General features: G+C 48.2%; 1 protein-coding gene across 5 annotated transcripts in view; it reads left to right on the top strand.

Annotated features, from left to right (window-relative positions):
- The window catches only part of AP1B1 (adaptor related protein complex 1 subunit beta 1), an 81,713-nt gene that overhangs the window by 38,695 nt on the left and 26,812 nt on the right, over positions 1-16,206 (top strand). For all 5 annotated transcript variants that reach the window (XM_032764663.2, XM_032764661.2, XM_075059919.1 and 2 more), the window contains 6 exons: positions 454-644; positions 1,354-1,575; positions 6,373-6,493; positions 7,579-7,674; positions 12,784-12,899; positions 16,032-16,197. In XM_032764663.2, the coding sequence (XP_032620554.1) occupies positions 454-644; positions 1,354-1,575; positions 6,373-6,493; positions 7,579-7,674; positions 12,784-12,899; positions 16,032-16,197 (912 nt within the window). The remainder of the gene's footprint in view (positions 1-453; positions 645-1,353; positions 1,576-6,372; positions 6,494-7,578; positions 7,675-12,783; positions 12,900-16,031; positions 16,198-16,206) is intronic.

The raw sequence follows: 16,206 nt of genomic DNA, 5'->3' as shown, positions 1-16,206 counted from the left end.
CCACTGATAGAGTCGCGGAGGAGCATGTGTCTTAAAGCTTTTTCATGTAGGATATTCAAATATATCTTGTCCAGCGAGCATTTGGTCAAAGAGCTGTGGTTCCCTGGCAGTGTGCGGTGTTCTTGGCTGCCTTGTGGGTTACCCTGGAGTGCCAGTAGCTGTTCCAAGCCACAATAATGCCCTGCAATTCTTAGTGTCTTTGCTGATGCGACCTAAGTGCTTACAGAGGTGGATAAGCCCCCTGCCTTGCAGAAGGAGGAACTTGGGCCCAGAGGTTACCCGCAGTAACGCAGGTAGCTCCTGGCAGAGCCAGAAATGGGGACCTGAGTGTCAGGAAACCCAGGTTCTATCTGCTATCCCCCAGGCAATACTGCCTCCTTGCATGTATTCAACTATGAATGGGAAGGTGTTAAACGTGCAACATGGGTGTTAATTGCCTGCCTGTCCTCTCAGGTGGTGGCTAATGCGGTAGCAGCCCTTTCCGAAATAGCAGAGTCTCACCCAAGCAGTAACCTGCTGGACCTGAACCCCCAGTCTATTAACAAGCTGCTGACGGCCCTGAATGAGTGCACAGAGTGGGGCCAGATCTTCATCCTGGACTGTCTGGCTAACTACATGCCGAAGGATGACCGGGAGGCCCAGAGGTGAGGAGGTCGCGGGGGGAAGCTGTGGATCCTGCTGTTGGGAGGCCCGGAGGTGGTGGGGGGAGGGGGTGTGGATCCTGCTGTTGGGTTGCTGTGGTATCTGGACATTAGGGATCCAGAAATCAGGCTGATTGGCCAATGACTTGTAAGCTACATGGGACCTATACACTTCTTTAAATGACTAGACCATGTAGACCACATCCCTCCAGTGAGACCCCAAAACATCTTTTTTGGTTTATATACCCCAGCCAGTGCAAGGAGCACGTATCACTAGTGCCCTGGGGCATATCCCTTCCTGCTCTTCATCTGAGGATCCACTGTTATGCTGTTTTGTTCTGTCAAGGAGACCTGGACTCTGCTTCTTCCTGAGTCTATTTTGGCTTCTAGGTCACCTCGAGGTGATGGCTCAGAAGTGGTGTGAGATACTTTTCTTTGCCGGCTGAGTTGGTTCACCAGCACTGGCCGATGAGGGTTCAAGATTGGGACCCTATCACTGATCCATTGTTGGGTTTGTCCCTCCAGCAGTCCTGTGAGCCCAGATTACTTTCAGGACAGCAGAGCATGAAAGAAATGGTTGAAAGCAGTCCCTAGTGTGAACCAAATACTGGCACAAGCTTGTAACCTTGTTTGCCTTAAGGGTTAAAACTTTTCTATCCAGTTGCTTTGCATTTGCCTTTCTTGTTCTCCCTTCTCCCCACACCCCTCCCAGCATCTGTGAACGGGTGACACCCCGGCTGTCCCATGCCAACTCTGCCGTGGTCCTGTCGGCAGTGAAAGTGCTCATGAAGTTCATGGAGATGCTGTCGAAGGACCTGGATTATTATGGCACCCTGCTGAAGAAATTGGCTCCTCCTCTGGTCACATTGCTCTCGGCAGAGCCTGAGCTGCAGTACGTGGCTCTCCGCAACATCAACCTCATCGTGCAGAAGAGGTGAGATGGAGCCGTCTAATGCTGATGGGTGGGGAGGCATAGTCAGCTCTTCCATGCCAGGCCTGGCTGGCCTTAGGCAAACCCCTCTCCCTGCTGAGACCTCAGCAGTGGGGCCTTAACCACTCAGCAGTCTAATGCCATGAATACAATCTACTTTGGAAGCTACACAGCAGAACCTAATATATGTGGCCCAGCCCCATTGTGATAGTTGAGTTACAGATGTACAGCTTGAGCTTTCAGAACCCCTAGTGATGAGAATCGTTGACATGGGCTTGCTTTAAATCCCAATGGAATCCTCCCTCTTCCCTCGGCGGAGTTGGAATCTCAGAGATTGTGTGAATCAAGAAATGAAATGGACTAGAAACTAAGGGTTTGTCTACACTGCCATCACAGGATGCCATTGCAGCTCACGGAGGCATAGCCAAGCTCGGGGTCTGGAGCAGGGAAGTCACTAAAGCACACGCTGTCATGGCTTCTCTGCGCTGGTACCTGAACTAGCCAGATCAAAGCTAGATCTAAACAAGCTCTAATGAAACCCTGTGATTGCAGCGTAGCTATATCTTTAGAGACAAGCGTCACCTTCCAAGTGAAGTGTGTACTATTGGTTGCCTTCTCACGCTTTATGCTGTATATGATACAATTGTAAAATTCTTTGTTTTATCAAATGTGTCTAATGACTTTGGAAAAAATCATTTTTGTGTTGCTCTTTAAAATGCAGCTGTTCCTTTTCATATAAAGGAATACCTGAAAGGGCCCTTTCCTGTGTCATGCAACTTAGAAAATCTGCCTATGCCCAATGGGGCATTACAGGCTAAGATACGTAAACAGCGTCTTCCTTACAAAGTTCTACAAGACTAACCAGCCAATGTGAACCATACCTAGATGGTGAGTTCTGTTTGCCAGTGGTTAAGGGAGAGTCCAGATCAGATCTTTACATTTCATTAATGTGGAATCCAGCTCTCCCCAGCACTAGGAACAAAGTGGCAGGCAGAGCAGGCTGCTGCTGCTCAGGGGTGAGGACTGAGAGACTGTCGAGCTGTGTAGAGGCAGGGGCTGATGTGGGGCTGGGTGTCCCTCTCCCCCGCCTCAGGATTGGTTGTTTCCAGCTGCTGTGTGGACTCAGTGTCCCCCAACACACACATACTCTGTCTCTCCCCCACATATTTAACATGCTTCCTGTCTCTCTCACTTTCTCCACCACACACGACAGTTGAAAAGCAGCTGGCAAGGCAATCTAGTAGGATACCTATGAAATGATGGGATTCAGAAAACTGCGTCATGTGACGCTGTACCTGCCCCATGCTGCATTGCAAACCCTTCCCAAAGTGCTGTGCAACCAGTTGCACAGTGGGATAGTTACCCAGAGTGCACTGCTCTCTGTGTCAGTGTAAGAGCTGCCAGTATGGATGTACTCTGCTGACACAAGGAGTATAGTGTAGACATGCAACAGCAGTTTAATTAAAGCAGTTGCTGTATGTTGGCATAACTTTTGTTGACAAAACTCTGTAATGTAGACAAGGCCTAAAGATTGAGCTCAGATGCTATGGTATTGGTGGCCATAGAAGTCCCCAAGAGTTTTATATCCTCAGCCCTTTCATGTTGCCTTGTGCAAGCCCTAGGGTATGTCTACACTACAGGATTATTCTGATTTTACATAAACCGGTTTTGTGAAACAGATTGTATAAAGTCGAGTGCACACGGCCACACAAAGCACAAAAATTCAGCGGTGTGCGTCCATGTACAGAGGCTAGCATCGATTTCTGGAGCATTGCACTGTGGGTAGCTATCCCGTAGCTATCCCATAGTTCCCACTGTCTCCCCCACCCACTGGAATTCTGGGCTGAGATCCCAATGCATGATAGTGCAAAAACAGTGTCGTGGGTGATTCTGGGTAAATGTCGTCACTCAATCCTTCCTCCGTGAAAGCAACGGCAGACAATCATTTCGAGCCCTTTTTCCCTGGATTGCCCTGGCAGACGCCATAGCATGGCAACCATGGAGCCTGTTTTGCCTTTTGTCACTGTCACTGTATGTGTACTGGATGCTGCTGACAGAGGCAGTACTGCAGTGCTACTCAGACGCATCATTGCTTTCGCAAGGTGGCGGAGACGGTTATCAGTCGTCTGTTACCGTTGTGCTTGTCATGGGTTGTCCTGCCTGGCCTTCGCATGGAATTTGGCTGGGGCTTGCCAGACAATGGAATGAGTCCCGATTCCATTCCTCTTGTTTTTTATCTAAAATGTTCAGTCTGCCAAATGGGGTAATGTATTGAGAACCAGAGGAGGACCCGTCCATGTCAGAATCCTGCATGATGGCCTGCATGATCTAGGGGGGTGGCCCCTGAAACCCCAGCCTGTTGTTCCCTTCTCCCAACCCCTCCCCCCCTGGGCTTCGCATGGCAGTCCCCCATTGTGGTGATGATAATAAAGCAGGAATAAAAACACTGGACTTTTTTAGTGAGATGGAAAATGAGGGGGAGGCCAGCCTCCAGCTTTTGCTATATAGCTCAGGCAGTAACAGATCTTTTTTTCCTTTACATGAAGGGGGTATGAGGCTCACGCCCCAGTTCTATGAGAGGCGGTGGCCAGCTTGTCTACCATCTTGCCGGAAGACACAGTCATTCTTTTTTTAACCCCAGGCCCCCAACCGACCTCACCTGACAGGCCCCAGGAGACTCCACAAGGATGATGAGGACGGCTACAGTCTTTTTTACTACGTCAGCTGCCACCACCTGGGAAGGAGGGGAAGCGATGCTTGCATTTCGTGCACAGCACTGCGGTCTGCCCAGCCATGCAGAAACATAGAGGCTGACATTGAAAAAAAAGTCAGAACGATTTTTTTTTCCCGCTTTCTTTCGCGGTCGGGGGGAGGGTGGTAATTACGAATACCTGAGGACACGTTTGACCCTAACAAGGCATTGGGCAGGGCTCAGCCAAAGTGCAAATACTTTTCGCAGACGCGGACTGTTGGAATCAGCTGGAACGTCCTCATACCCTCCTCCATGAGCTCATCTTGGATTCTTTGGGCTTTCGTTATGCCTTTGTCCACACAGCACTGTGGCTGTGGACTCTGTAACTCATAAGCCTTGGAGATTTTTTTTCAATGCTTTGGTCATTTCATCTTCTGTTAACAGAGCTCAGATAGAAGTTGTCTCCCCATACAGCGATCAGATCCAGTTTCTCCCGTACGGTCCATGCTGGAGCTCTTTTGGGATTTGCGACTGCATCGCCATCCGTGCTGATCAGAGCTCCACGCTGGGCAAACAGGAAATGCAATTCAAAAGTTCGCGAGGCTTTTCCTGTCTACCTGGCCAGTGCATCCGAGTTCAGATTGCACCATTGTGATTGCTCTGGAAAGCACTATGGGATACCGCCCGGAGGCCAATACCGTCGATTTGCGGCCACACTAACCCTAATCCGACATGGCAATACTGATTTCAGCGCTACTCCTCTCGTTGGGGAGGAGTACAGAAACTGGTTTCAAGAGCCCTTTATATCAATATTAAGGGGCTCATGTGGACGGGTGCAGGGTTAAATCGGTTTAATGCTGCTAAATTCGGTATAAACGCATAGTGTAGACCAGGCCCCAGAGGCAGCTGCTACTGCAGAAATAACCCTGTTGTCCTCCAGAAAAGTGTATTGGGGAAGGGGAGGAGGGAATAGTTAATACAATCTCCAAACTTATAGGTGTTTTTTCCCCCAATTTTGATACTGCTCCCAGTCCTGCTCCATGCTGTTCATTTGTACTGATACTGCTGTAGAGCCTAGTGGCCAGGGTTGCCTGGGGGGCAAGTGGGGCAATTTGCCCCAGTCCCCGCAGGGGCCCCCACGAGAGTGTTCCGGGGCCCCAGGAGCAGGATCCTTCACTTGCTCTGGGGGCCCCGGAAAGCTCTCACTGGTCCCGGGCCCCCGGAGCTGCTTCTGCTCCGGATCTTCGGCGGCAATTCGGCAGCGGTGGGGGGGTCCTTCCGCCCCAGGCCCCGCCACTGAAGTGCTGGGTCTTCGGCAGCAATTTGGTGGCAGGGGGCCCCGCCGCGGGTCTTTGGGGACTTCGACGGTGGGTCCTGGAGCGGAAGCACACCCCCTCCCCGCCACTGAATTGCCGCTGAAGTGGGGAGCCCCCCGCCGGCGAAGACCCCCAAGGCCCCTGAATCCTCTGGGCAGCCCTGCTAGTGGCCAGCGAGATCGGACTCTCCCTGTGGTGGGTGCTGTGCTTCTCAAGGCTTTCAGGAAGCTTTATTGTGCAGCCATCTGTGGTTAAGATCCTCTGTCACAAGGTCTTGGTCAATTCTTCAGCCCTCTCTACAGTCCAGCATGTGACCAATTCTTCCAGCTAACTCAAAAAGGAATCAATTTTATGTTTCAGGACATCAGATGATTGCGGAGGTCAGGGCATATTTCTCTTGCTGCCTCCCTCCCACATGCTGCATTAGAAGGGAGAAGGGGTCACTTACCTCAAAAGATTCAGGTTCTGCCACTCCCAGAAGCAGGATATTGGTCCTGAAAGATGAATGACCTGATCTAGCAAATCCCAGGTTCCCATCCAAGCTGGGTGTGCTGCTTCAGACTTGAGGGAATGGTGATGAGGAGCAGCATGCAGCTAACACCGAGTCACTCCCCATTCACCTCACCATGAGGTTCTGGAAGCAGTTATGTTGACACAGGTGCATGTTGGACATCCTCAATACATGGAGGGAGGGGAAATCAGCACTGGATTTTAAAATGGCTCTTTGCTGGTTCACATGATAAAATATAGAGAGTTTGAGTGTCATTTAACACTGCCTGTCTCCCCCTCCAGGCCTGAAATCCTGAAGCATGAGATGAAAGTGTTTTTTGTGAAGTACAACGACCCCATCTACGTTAAACTGGAGAAACTGGATATCATGATCCGCCTGGCTTCCCAGGCCAACATTGCTCAGGTCAGCCCTCCTCCCCAGGAGATCCAGCCCACTATGTGCCTACTGGATGGGGCAGGCTGTGGGAAACTTGTTCCCCACTGTCACTCTTTGGCCTAATGTAACAGTCTGCAAGTACCTGAAAGGTGTAAATTGTGACTAGAAGACCCGTTCTGGCCAGTGAAATGGGGGAAGGGGGTGGTGACTGGGTGAAATTAAACCAAGGAGTTGACAACGTTACTGGGGGGCGGGAGGGGGGATTTCGTAATGGAGAGCTCCGTTAGGGTCTGGGCCTAAGCCCACTGAAGCCAATGGAACAGTGCAGTCTTTGGCTCCAGGCCTTAGACTGGGGACTAGTCTCCCAAGGGCAGTGATAGAAACCCCAGGGTTGGCGATATTTAAACTGGCCTGGACTAAGGGCAGAACCCTGTCTTGGCCCCAAGGAGGGCTGGACTAGCCTTCTGGTAAAAGTTTCTTTGTCCAGCACCAGTTTCAGGGGTGGGGGCTGAGTTCTTTAGCATTGCTGCCTTCCAGCATTCTCTACAGATTGGTGCCTGCTGAGAGAGCTAAGCAAGTTCTAGAAGGATCCAGCATCCCAGATCCCTTTTCTCTCTCACTTCACCTCCCGTACCAGCATCAGCACAGTGGGAGAGGTGGAAACTTCTGCTTTACACCTGTGCCATACCTATCCACATGCATAGCTCAGCAGCATGTGCTTCCTTACCTCAGTTTCATTCCATTGCCTAAGAGTAGCACTGCAAGCCTCCTTGCTTTCAGCCAGCATTAAACACCGATGGGGAGCCTTGTCAAGCAGCCATATCTGGTTAGCATTCTGCGAGGGTTTTACTTCACCTCAGCTCATAAATGCTGTGGCTAATGAGATACTAAAGGTGTGTAGCTCTTCAGAACATTGGCAAACTGTCTCTATGAAGCCAGCAGACCACGATGCTGTCAAGAATGTTTTGTCAGCCTGAGCCTGTGGATGTTTAGGAGCCCATTATCACATCCCTTTTGAGGGATCCTGGCCCTCTACTGCAAAGAGCAGGGGCATCTGCTCCAGTGACTCCTTCCTGGCAGGACAGGGCTCACTTTCTTGCCCTCTCTGGCAGGTGCTTGCTGAACTGAAGGAGTATGCGACAGAAGTAGATGTGGACTTTGTGAGGAAGGCAGTCCGAGCCATCGGCCGCTGTGCCATCAAGGTTGAGGTGAGTGGCAGGATGCATTGGCCAGCATGACAAGGAGAAGCCTCTCTTTTGGGGGGAAAAGCTGGGACTGTGGTTAGTTTAACAAGAAATTCAAGTCTGAGCTGCTTAACAAACCAAAGCTACACCAGCTGGGAGAGAGGGGAAGGGTGATCTTCATACATGGTTCCTCTAGATGTGCCCTCACACATCAACTGTTCCTCATGTGCTGTTTAGTCGTGTCCTAACCGCAGGAGGCCAGATTCAGAAGTAGGGTGCAAAAAGGTGTAACTTCACATTTGGATTGAATTAATCGTCCCATGACCAATTCCATACTTCCTCTCTTCCCCTCTCCTCCTCCATTCGAAGTGCTAAGTACTTGTATCCTCAAGGAACAAGATCTAGAGGAATCTCTGCTTTTGCTTTCTCAGTGCTGAGGCAAGCTGGAGAGAGATCGGACTGCTGCTGTTCCATGAGAGAGATTTCCATCAGTATTCCTAGCTAGTGGCATGAAATTTATTTAATCCATCCACTCACTGGTCTTAATTGTCAAGGCTTCTGCTCCAGTACTGCTGTATCCTTGGGCTTTTTGCCCCCGTGCTAAAGTGATTATTGCTTGTGACAGACCAGACAGGGAAATAGGTATTTATAAGCTTCATCAGTGAAGCAAATGACTAACAGTTTGTCTTGATGAGAGACTGTAGGAGTCTTGGGATTAAGTTAAGCCTTCACTTGGGTGTTCCCACTCAGGAGTAATTTGGAGGAAAGGACTATTGAACCTTCCTGAAATTCTAGACGGCCCATTCCCGTGGCTTGTGTTGTCTCTAAGCCACCTATTTATAGACAAATTCAGGATGAATTGGATTTGACAGATGTAAAATTGTGTATTAAGGCCAAATACTCTAAAACAAATTAGAGAAATAGCTTGGCGATCGCAACCTAGCCGTGCTGGAAATAAACTGTTAAACAAGGCATAACTGGAGCTAATTTGGCCTTCCCTCACTCAAATCCACTATGGGTATGTGAGTCTGAGTGAGAACCTAGTTAGCCCTATTTGGAGCTCTCTCTACACACATCCCATCATTTTGCAGCTGAGATCCTCTTCTGAGCTGGGCTTCTTACCACGTGCAAGATTTGGCTCTGCTGTTGAACTTTTCCCCTTGCAGTTGACTTAAGAAAGTGGTAGCTAGCATTTATCACCATGATCTCAGATGAACAATGTTAATAAAATTATAGACTCCCAGCCTCTGCCTTTAACATAGACATCTGGCAGACTTCAGAGTCTTCCATCACCGTTGTGGTAATCAGGACAAGAAGCCTCTATTGGCACAGAAAAATGAGAAATGAACAGGCTACATCATTTATTGGTAAGTGCTGCATATAGGCAACATGTTAAGTGGCTCGGGTTTAAATTTTGTGTTAAAAGTGAGATGAAAAAAATAATATTCTTTCCCCATAGATAGGGCAACTGTTTAAAATGAGTTTGCTTGCTAGTGATCAGGACACGCTCTGCTTGTTTGTGTCATTAGCATAGTGCTCTGCCTAATGTGGCTGGAGTCGCTGCCATAGCAAAGCAAGGCCCTACACTTAACTTGTAGGCATGTATCTGTTGGGTGATAACTTTGGAACACTGTTTCTGATCAGTTTCGCTAGAATGCTCCATGAAATTTTGGATTTTTAACAGAACAGGGACTTAGTGATGGGAGGGTGGGGAGCAAGGATCCGCAAGAACATGGGGGCAGAGAGTCTGGGAAGTTGTGATGGACTTTCCCGGAGTGCAACCTGAAATTGGGATAATGCTGAGCCTTCTGTCTCACCAGACTGGGCTCCCTTACTCACTGTGATACTCTGACAAGTTGCAGACCTCTCTTAGTCCTACACTCACACAAGCACTGACACTCCCAGCTGCAGTTACACAAATGCCTTTGCCAGTCACACAACAGTAGAGAGGCTTCAGCCCCTAGCCCAGGGTAGGCAACCTATGGCACGTATGCCAAAGGTGGCACGCGAGCTGATTTTCAGTGGCACTCATACTGTCTGGGTCCTGGCCACTGGTTCAGGGGGCTCTCCATTTTAATTTAATTTTTAAGACACTTCATTTAACATTTTAAAAACTTTATTTATTTTACCTATACCAATAGTTTAGTTATATATTATAGACGTATAGAAAGAGATCTTCTCAAAACATTAAAATGTATGACTGGCACGCGAAACCTTAAATTTGAGTGAATAAATGAAGACTTGGCACAGCACTTCTGAAAGGTTGCTGACCCTTGCCCTAGCCTATGACCCCAGAGCTGTACTGTCTTGCCCTGACCAGAGTAAGTTTATTACCCAGTCCTCCCCTCCCTCCCTCAGTGTGGAGAGGACAATGCACCAGCTCCTGTTACTGAGCAGATTTCCTTTTGCACTTCAAACAAACACTATTTTAGGTAAAAAGTATAAAACAGATTTATTAACGACAGAAAGATTGTAAGTGGTTATAAGTAATAGCGTACAGCTCAAAGTTGGTTACCTAAGAAATATACAATATAACAATCAAAGTGCTATATACTAGACAGTATTTGAATCAAGCAGTGTCCCACCCTGATGGTACAGGCAGTTTGCAGATCTTCAATACACAGGCTGGGATTCTTTCTTTCCTGCCTGGGACCACCTTCCCCAGTTCAGTTTTTGTTCCTGAGGTGTTGAGTTGTAGGGGCAGTGAGGCCAAGTGGTGGTGTCACTTCCCCCTTTTATAGCTTCTTCCATGTGGAGGGAACTTCTTTGTTCCAAGCAAAATCCCCAACACAGTTAGTGGAAAAGTACAGGCACAAGATGGAGTCCAATATCCCATGCCCTTGTATCCTTCGATCAGTGAGTATATGAGTAATGGCTGCTACGACTAAAGTGTTCACAGGAAAGCCCATCAGATGAGGATAAGCTTTCCCCATGGCCTCAGGGAACATTGGAAATTCTTGGCTGGTGGCAGCGAGATCAGATCTAAGCTGATAATTAAGCTTAGAGGGGTTCATGCTAGCTTCTCAGGTTATGATCGCTAAGGTTCAAATCTGAGTTGGAAGCTACAACATGGTGGCAGAGGTGGGATAGATAAAAATCCAAAAGCCAGTAAAATTATTAATTTGCTTCTCTGCTAGCTGGTTATAAGCAGAGGGAAGGGTTTATTTTTTAAACTGCAGCCAGAGAATTTTTTTTCCCTTGCTTCCTGCTAGCTGTGCATAGGGAGGGCTATTATAGGTAACAACGGTAGTTTGTTAAACAAAGCAGCCTTAAGTGGTCAGCAAAGCACTCCAGCCAGAACAACACATTCTGGTAAAAACAAAGAGGGTTTTCTCTTTGCTTTACTAAATGCGGGCAGAGGCCTAGTAGTTATAGAGAGTTGCTAGGCAGGACTCCAGGAAAACACAGAGAGCAGCTTTTCCCCCTCCCCCCTGTCTTTCCTTTCTCCCACCAATATCCTCGGTGCGGTCAACTAGAAAAAAAATCAAACAGGTCTAAAAAGCAAACAACTTATTAATTAAAAAAGAAGAAGAATAGAATAACAGTTCTCCTGCTAAACTTAGATGGTATTGATACAGGGCTTTCAACTTAGAAAAGGGATAAACAGCCTTACCCAAAAACAATACAATTTAAAGTACTTATAGCCAAATACACATAAAGACTCCACCAGCCAGATACACAGATGCAAATACAGCAAAACAATTTAAAAGACTATAGTTTTGCTACCTTGTACTTGCAACTGGGAAACAGAAGATAAGAGAGATTGGAAATAGACCCTCTCACAGCTGAGAGAGCACAGAACAGACAGACACAAGACCAAGAAAAACCCACAAATTCCCTCCCTTAAGCTTTGAAAAATCCAGTTTCCTGATTGGTCCTCTTGTCAGGTGCTTGGTTCCCTTTGTTAACCCTTTACAGTTAAAAGAAACATTAACCCTTAGCTATCTGTTTATGACAATGAGTAATGGCTGCTACGACTAAAGTGTTCACAGGAAAGCCCATCAGATGAGGATAAGCTTTCCCCATGGCCTCAGGGGCACTGGAACCATTTTTATAGTTGTCGATCGAAGGGGCCATAGTGTTTGTAGTGAGGGTGCTGAGAGCTATTGAACCAAACTGTAAATCCTTTATATAATGGCAACCACTTCAAGCCAGGGGGTGTGGCAGTGCCCCAACACCCTTAATTCCAGCCTCTAGGCATGGCCCATTGTTTTTGTTGATAGGCCGTTATCTTGACTAGTCCATTTACAATGTGCTGACTAGACTAGATGTAAACTAACTTGTGGGGGTTATCCAGGAGCAAGCACATTTGCAATACAGATGCATAGTCAATATTCATAACTCCAGATACAAAAGTGATATGTGCACACAAATGGAATAATCATATTCAGCAAACAATAACTTTTCTGTTGATGCCTCACATGACACATTTTTTACAAGATGCATCACAATTGCCTCATAATTGTATCATGATGGTGAATATGGAAGCACTGAGTATCACAGAAGTATGGGGAGGGAAGCGGAGACCTGGAGTGATGGAGCTATGAAGACCGTGTGTGTGTGGGAGGAAAAAGTGGAAACCTGGAAGTGAGGAGAAATGCAGGGAGCTCAGACCATGCCATGGGAGGGACAGTGCTGACCCCTGGCATGGGTGTAGGGGAGACATGGGGGCACACAGAATCCCTGTCAAGGGGGAGAATGGGGGGCAATGGTATGGGGGAAAAGGTTAATTAAGAGAGCCCACAGCCTCTGGCATGAGGGGGAAGAGGAAATGGGGAGCATAAGAGCCCCTGGCAGTAGGAAGCATAGTGGAGGGAGTTGCAGGGAGTTTCTGCGAGAGAGGGGGATGGGAGGGTGACCCCCCCAGTGAGCTTGTGGAGCGGGTGGAGGATACAAGGAGCTCCTGGTATGTGCGAAGAGCTCTGTTGAAACAAGCTGTGAGGTGTGTTCCCCTCTAGTGTGCACAGGAGCTGTCCGAGGGGATACAGATGCCTCTGCTTTCAGTGCCCAGAAACTCTGCCTTGCTGCTGGTACCACTCTCACTCCATCTCTGGGGATGCACCAAATGCGGCTGTCAGTTCTCTCTGTTCTCCTCTGCTGCTGACTGACCATGTTTCTCTTTTCTCTGAACAGCAATCAGCAGAGCGCTGCGTCAGCACGCTGCTTGACCTCATCCAGACCAAAGTCAATTATGTGGTGCAAGAAGCCATTGTGGTCATCAAGGACATCTTCCGCAAGTACCCCAACAAGTATGTGAGCACTTCCTACTGACCACTCCCCTGAGTGCTGCTCCATGAGCCTGAGCAAATGCTCACTGGGCCAGGCTTGCTGGCGTGCTTTGCTGCTGTTCTTACGGTTCAGTCTAGCAAGCTTTCAACGGCTTGTTATAAGGGAGGGCCTGTTCTGGGGGAATCTTTTTGCGCCTGCCCCATTTTTTAAGACCCCATTTAGGAAAGCTTCTAAGTACATGCTCAAGTTCCATTGACTTCCATGTGACTTAAGCACGTGCTTAAGTCCTTTATGAAATTGGAGCCGATGCAAACCCCTTATGTGCCAGCCATAGTTATTCCCAGTTGCATGAGGGAGGACACGTGAAGTCTGGGTTTTGCAACACAGTATGACATGGCTGGCTGTCAGTTATCTATGAGGCTGACAGTCTTTGTGACCGAATTCGTGGCTGGATGTGGACTGTGCATGAAGCGGGGGTGGCGTCTTTTGTGAGTATAAAGTTAGGGTACAGAAAAGCTAGCCATGACTCCGCCTCAAGACCCAAAGATGAGATGGACCCCCAGAAGCAAGATCAGATAACCAGGCGAGAAGTTTGAAGTGATTTTTGGGTCCAGGCATTAGCATATTCAACTGGCTTTAACCTCTCTCCTCCTGACTCAGCTTCACTGATGATAGTATGTGACAACATCCGTAGACATGAGAGAACAGTAGGGCTGAATGAGATAGGCGTCTCAAATGAGCAGCATCTTTAGTGAAGGGCCCTGATGTGTGTGGTGGGGAGCTGGGCTCCTTGTTGCATTACAACGTGCTGAAGTCCCCTTCCCTCTTTTGTGTCTCAGCATAGCAGGGAGAGGGGTAATTCAGACCTCATCTATAGTGAATCAGGGACTGTCACAAACAGGGAATAATGGCATCTCTGGCAGTAATTGTCAGCTAAAGGCTGCTGTGACAGGTTGGACCCCCATTCCGGGTGTCACCTGATGTGCTGGGGTCCCACTGACCCCACCTGTCCCACCAGCCTGGTTTCCCCTTACCCTGTGCTGCTGTGACAGGCTCCCAAGCCTCCTTCTGGCACATACACAGGTAGGGACACACCCAGCTGTAGAATCACACAGTCTGCGATCATCTCTGTGTGCGAGGACTCAGCTCGGGGAATTGCCCTGCACTTTGGTGCACACACCCTCTGGACTGTAAACCCAAAATTATATTGTCTTGTATGGTGGAGAGATCTATAGAGTGTGAGCTCATAAAATCGCTCCCTCCTTCAGTGTGGAGGAAGATATACGCAGCTATGGGCCCCCCCAGGCATGAATTGCACAAATTGGATTTTGGAATAGACAAACAAGTTTGTAACTACAAAAGTTAAATTTTAAGTGATTATAAGAGATAGCAAACAGATCAAAACAGATTACTGAGCAAATGAAACAAAACATGCAAACTAAGCTTAATAGACTAAGGAATACTGGCCACAAATAATTTCTCACCTTAAATGTTGTTTCAAACAGGTTGCAGAGTTTCTTGACAGTAAACTACACCGCTTGCAGCTTAAACCTCCAGGGATTCCTTTTACAGGCTGACTTTTCTCGCCTGGGCTCAACCACTGCCTCCACTAGCTTAGTTCCTTTCTTTCTTCAGATGTTTTCAGCAGTCTTCCTTCTTGGGTTGGGAGGCAGTGGAGAAGAGCCCTGATTAACTCGCTCCCCAGCCTTAAATGGGATTTGCATATGACGGGAATCCTTCGTTTCCCATCCTGTGGAAAAATACCAGCAATTTAAGATATCCTGTACCAGGTGACATGATCACATGACCCTGCAGGCTCAAAGCAGCATCCCAGGAAACTTCTCAGGAAGGATGGAGATTAGTATCTTCAAAGCCCTATGGTCCATCCAGGCTGTTTGCATACTGTCTGGTAGGGCATTCCCCAGGTGAAAACACAGTTGTAATTATTACTTAGTCAATATTTCTAATTTTAGATAATCACATTCAGTAAATCATGCATTCCAATGATGCGTGACCCATCTTGTATAAAACAGATCTTAGTTATGCCATATTCATATCATAACAATATTTCTATGAAGAATATGAGGTGTAATGTCACAGCTGCCACCGAGCTGGAGAAGATAGCAGAGGGTGACCAGGATGAGTTGTTTGACTTAATTCTCTAGAGAGGCTAGAGGATCCAGGCCAATAGCCTCCAAAAAAGCGATGACGTAGCTGAAGTAGACCCAGCCCTAGTGCGCGTGGCAGACTCGCACTATACAAATACCTGATTTTTGTCAAAGGCAAAAGCCCTGGGCACCGTCTGCTGCTAATGAAGGGTCTGTCTCTAGATACTGTCTCTGAACAGAGCACAGCAGAGACTCCCCAAAGGCGGCGGTAGGAGTCAGGAGCTAGAGAAGTGTTTGGAGGAGAAGAATGCATGTGCTGGAGCCCTTGGAATCTCCTCACTTTTTTGTTTGGCTGTGCCATTGCCAAGTACAGTCAAACAAAGGGAGACGAGGGGAGCTGAGCTAAGGGAGCCTCCCTTCTGATGGGCTAACATGAGTCCTGCAAAGGGCTTCCTGTATTCTTTGGTTTCAGTTGACCTAAAGCAAAAATGTTGCTTTCTTAATATCTGACTCTCCTCACAACCTCTCCTGTTCACACTCCAGCCACCCCCTTTTCCATGTTCTCAATCCTCCCTTCCTTTCTTTTTCAGTCTGCAGTAGCTGTAAGGATCTAAACCTAGCAGCAAGGCCTGTAGTAAGTCTCCTCTTCCCCTGCTGGCCGTGACACAATGGAACAGACCTCACTGAGTCTCAGTGGCGCTGAACGTAGCGGGAAGACTCAGGCTGCATGCTCTGAGAGGCTGTGTAGATGCAGGGTGTGTTACAGTCAGGCTAGAAGGAGCGATCTTAACTCTTGTCAAGATAGGCTCGTGCTCGGGGGCATTCATTCACCGTAGCTCAGACTTCCAGTAATCTCATCTCTACTGGAAAACAGCCCTGAACTTTCAGGGGGCGGGGAGTGTGACACACCTCACTACTTACCACCTTTGTGCACAACATGCCAGTTCATGCACTGCAAAGAAACTCTCCTGGGGGGAGGCCAGGGGTGGTTGAATCTGTCTGGTTCCCCATGAGCTGCTTAATTCTGTGTCTGCTGCCATGAAGGTACGAGAGTGTGATTGCCACTCTGTGTGAGAATCTGGACTCCCTTGACGAGCCTGAGGCCCGGGCTGCCATGATTTGGATTGTGGGAGAATACGCAGAGCGAATTGACAACGCGGACGAGCTGCTGGAGAGCTTTCTGGAGGGCTTCCATGATGAGAGCACCCAGGTGATGGGA

This window comes from Chelonoidis abingdonii, chromosome 22, assembly GCF_003597395.2.
Source record: "Chelonoidis abingdonii isolate Lonesome George chromosome 22, CheloAbing_2.0, whole genome shotgun sequence".
Classification (NCBI taxonomy): domain Eukaryota; kingdom Metazoa; phylum Chordata; order Testudines; family Testudinidae; genus Chelonoidis; species Chelonoidis abingdonii.
Note: the sequence above shows the minus strand (reverse complement) of the source record. Positions and strands in the feature narration are given on the sequence as shown.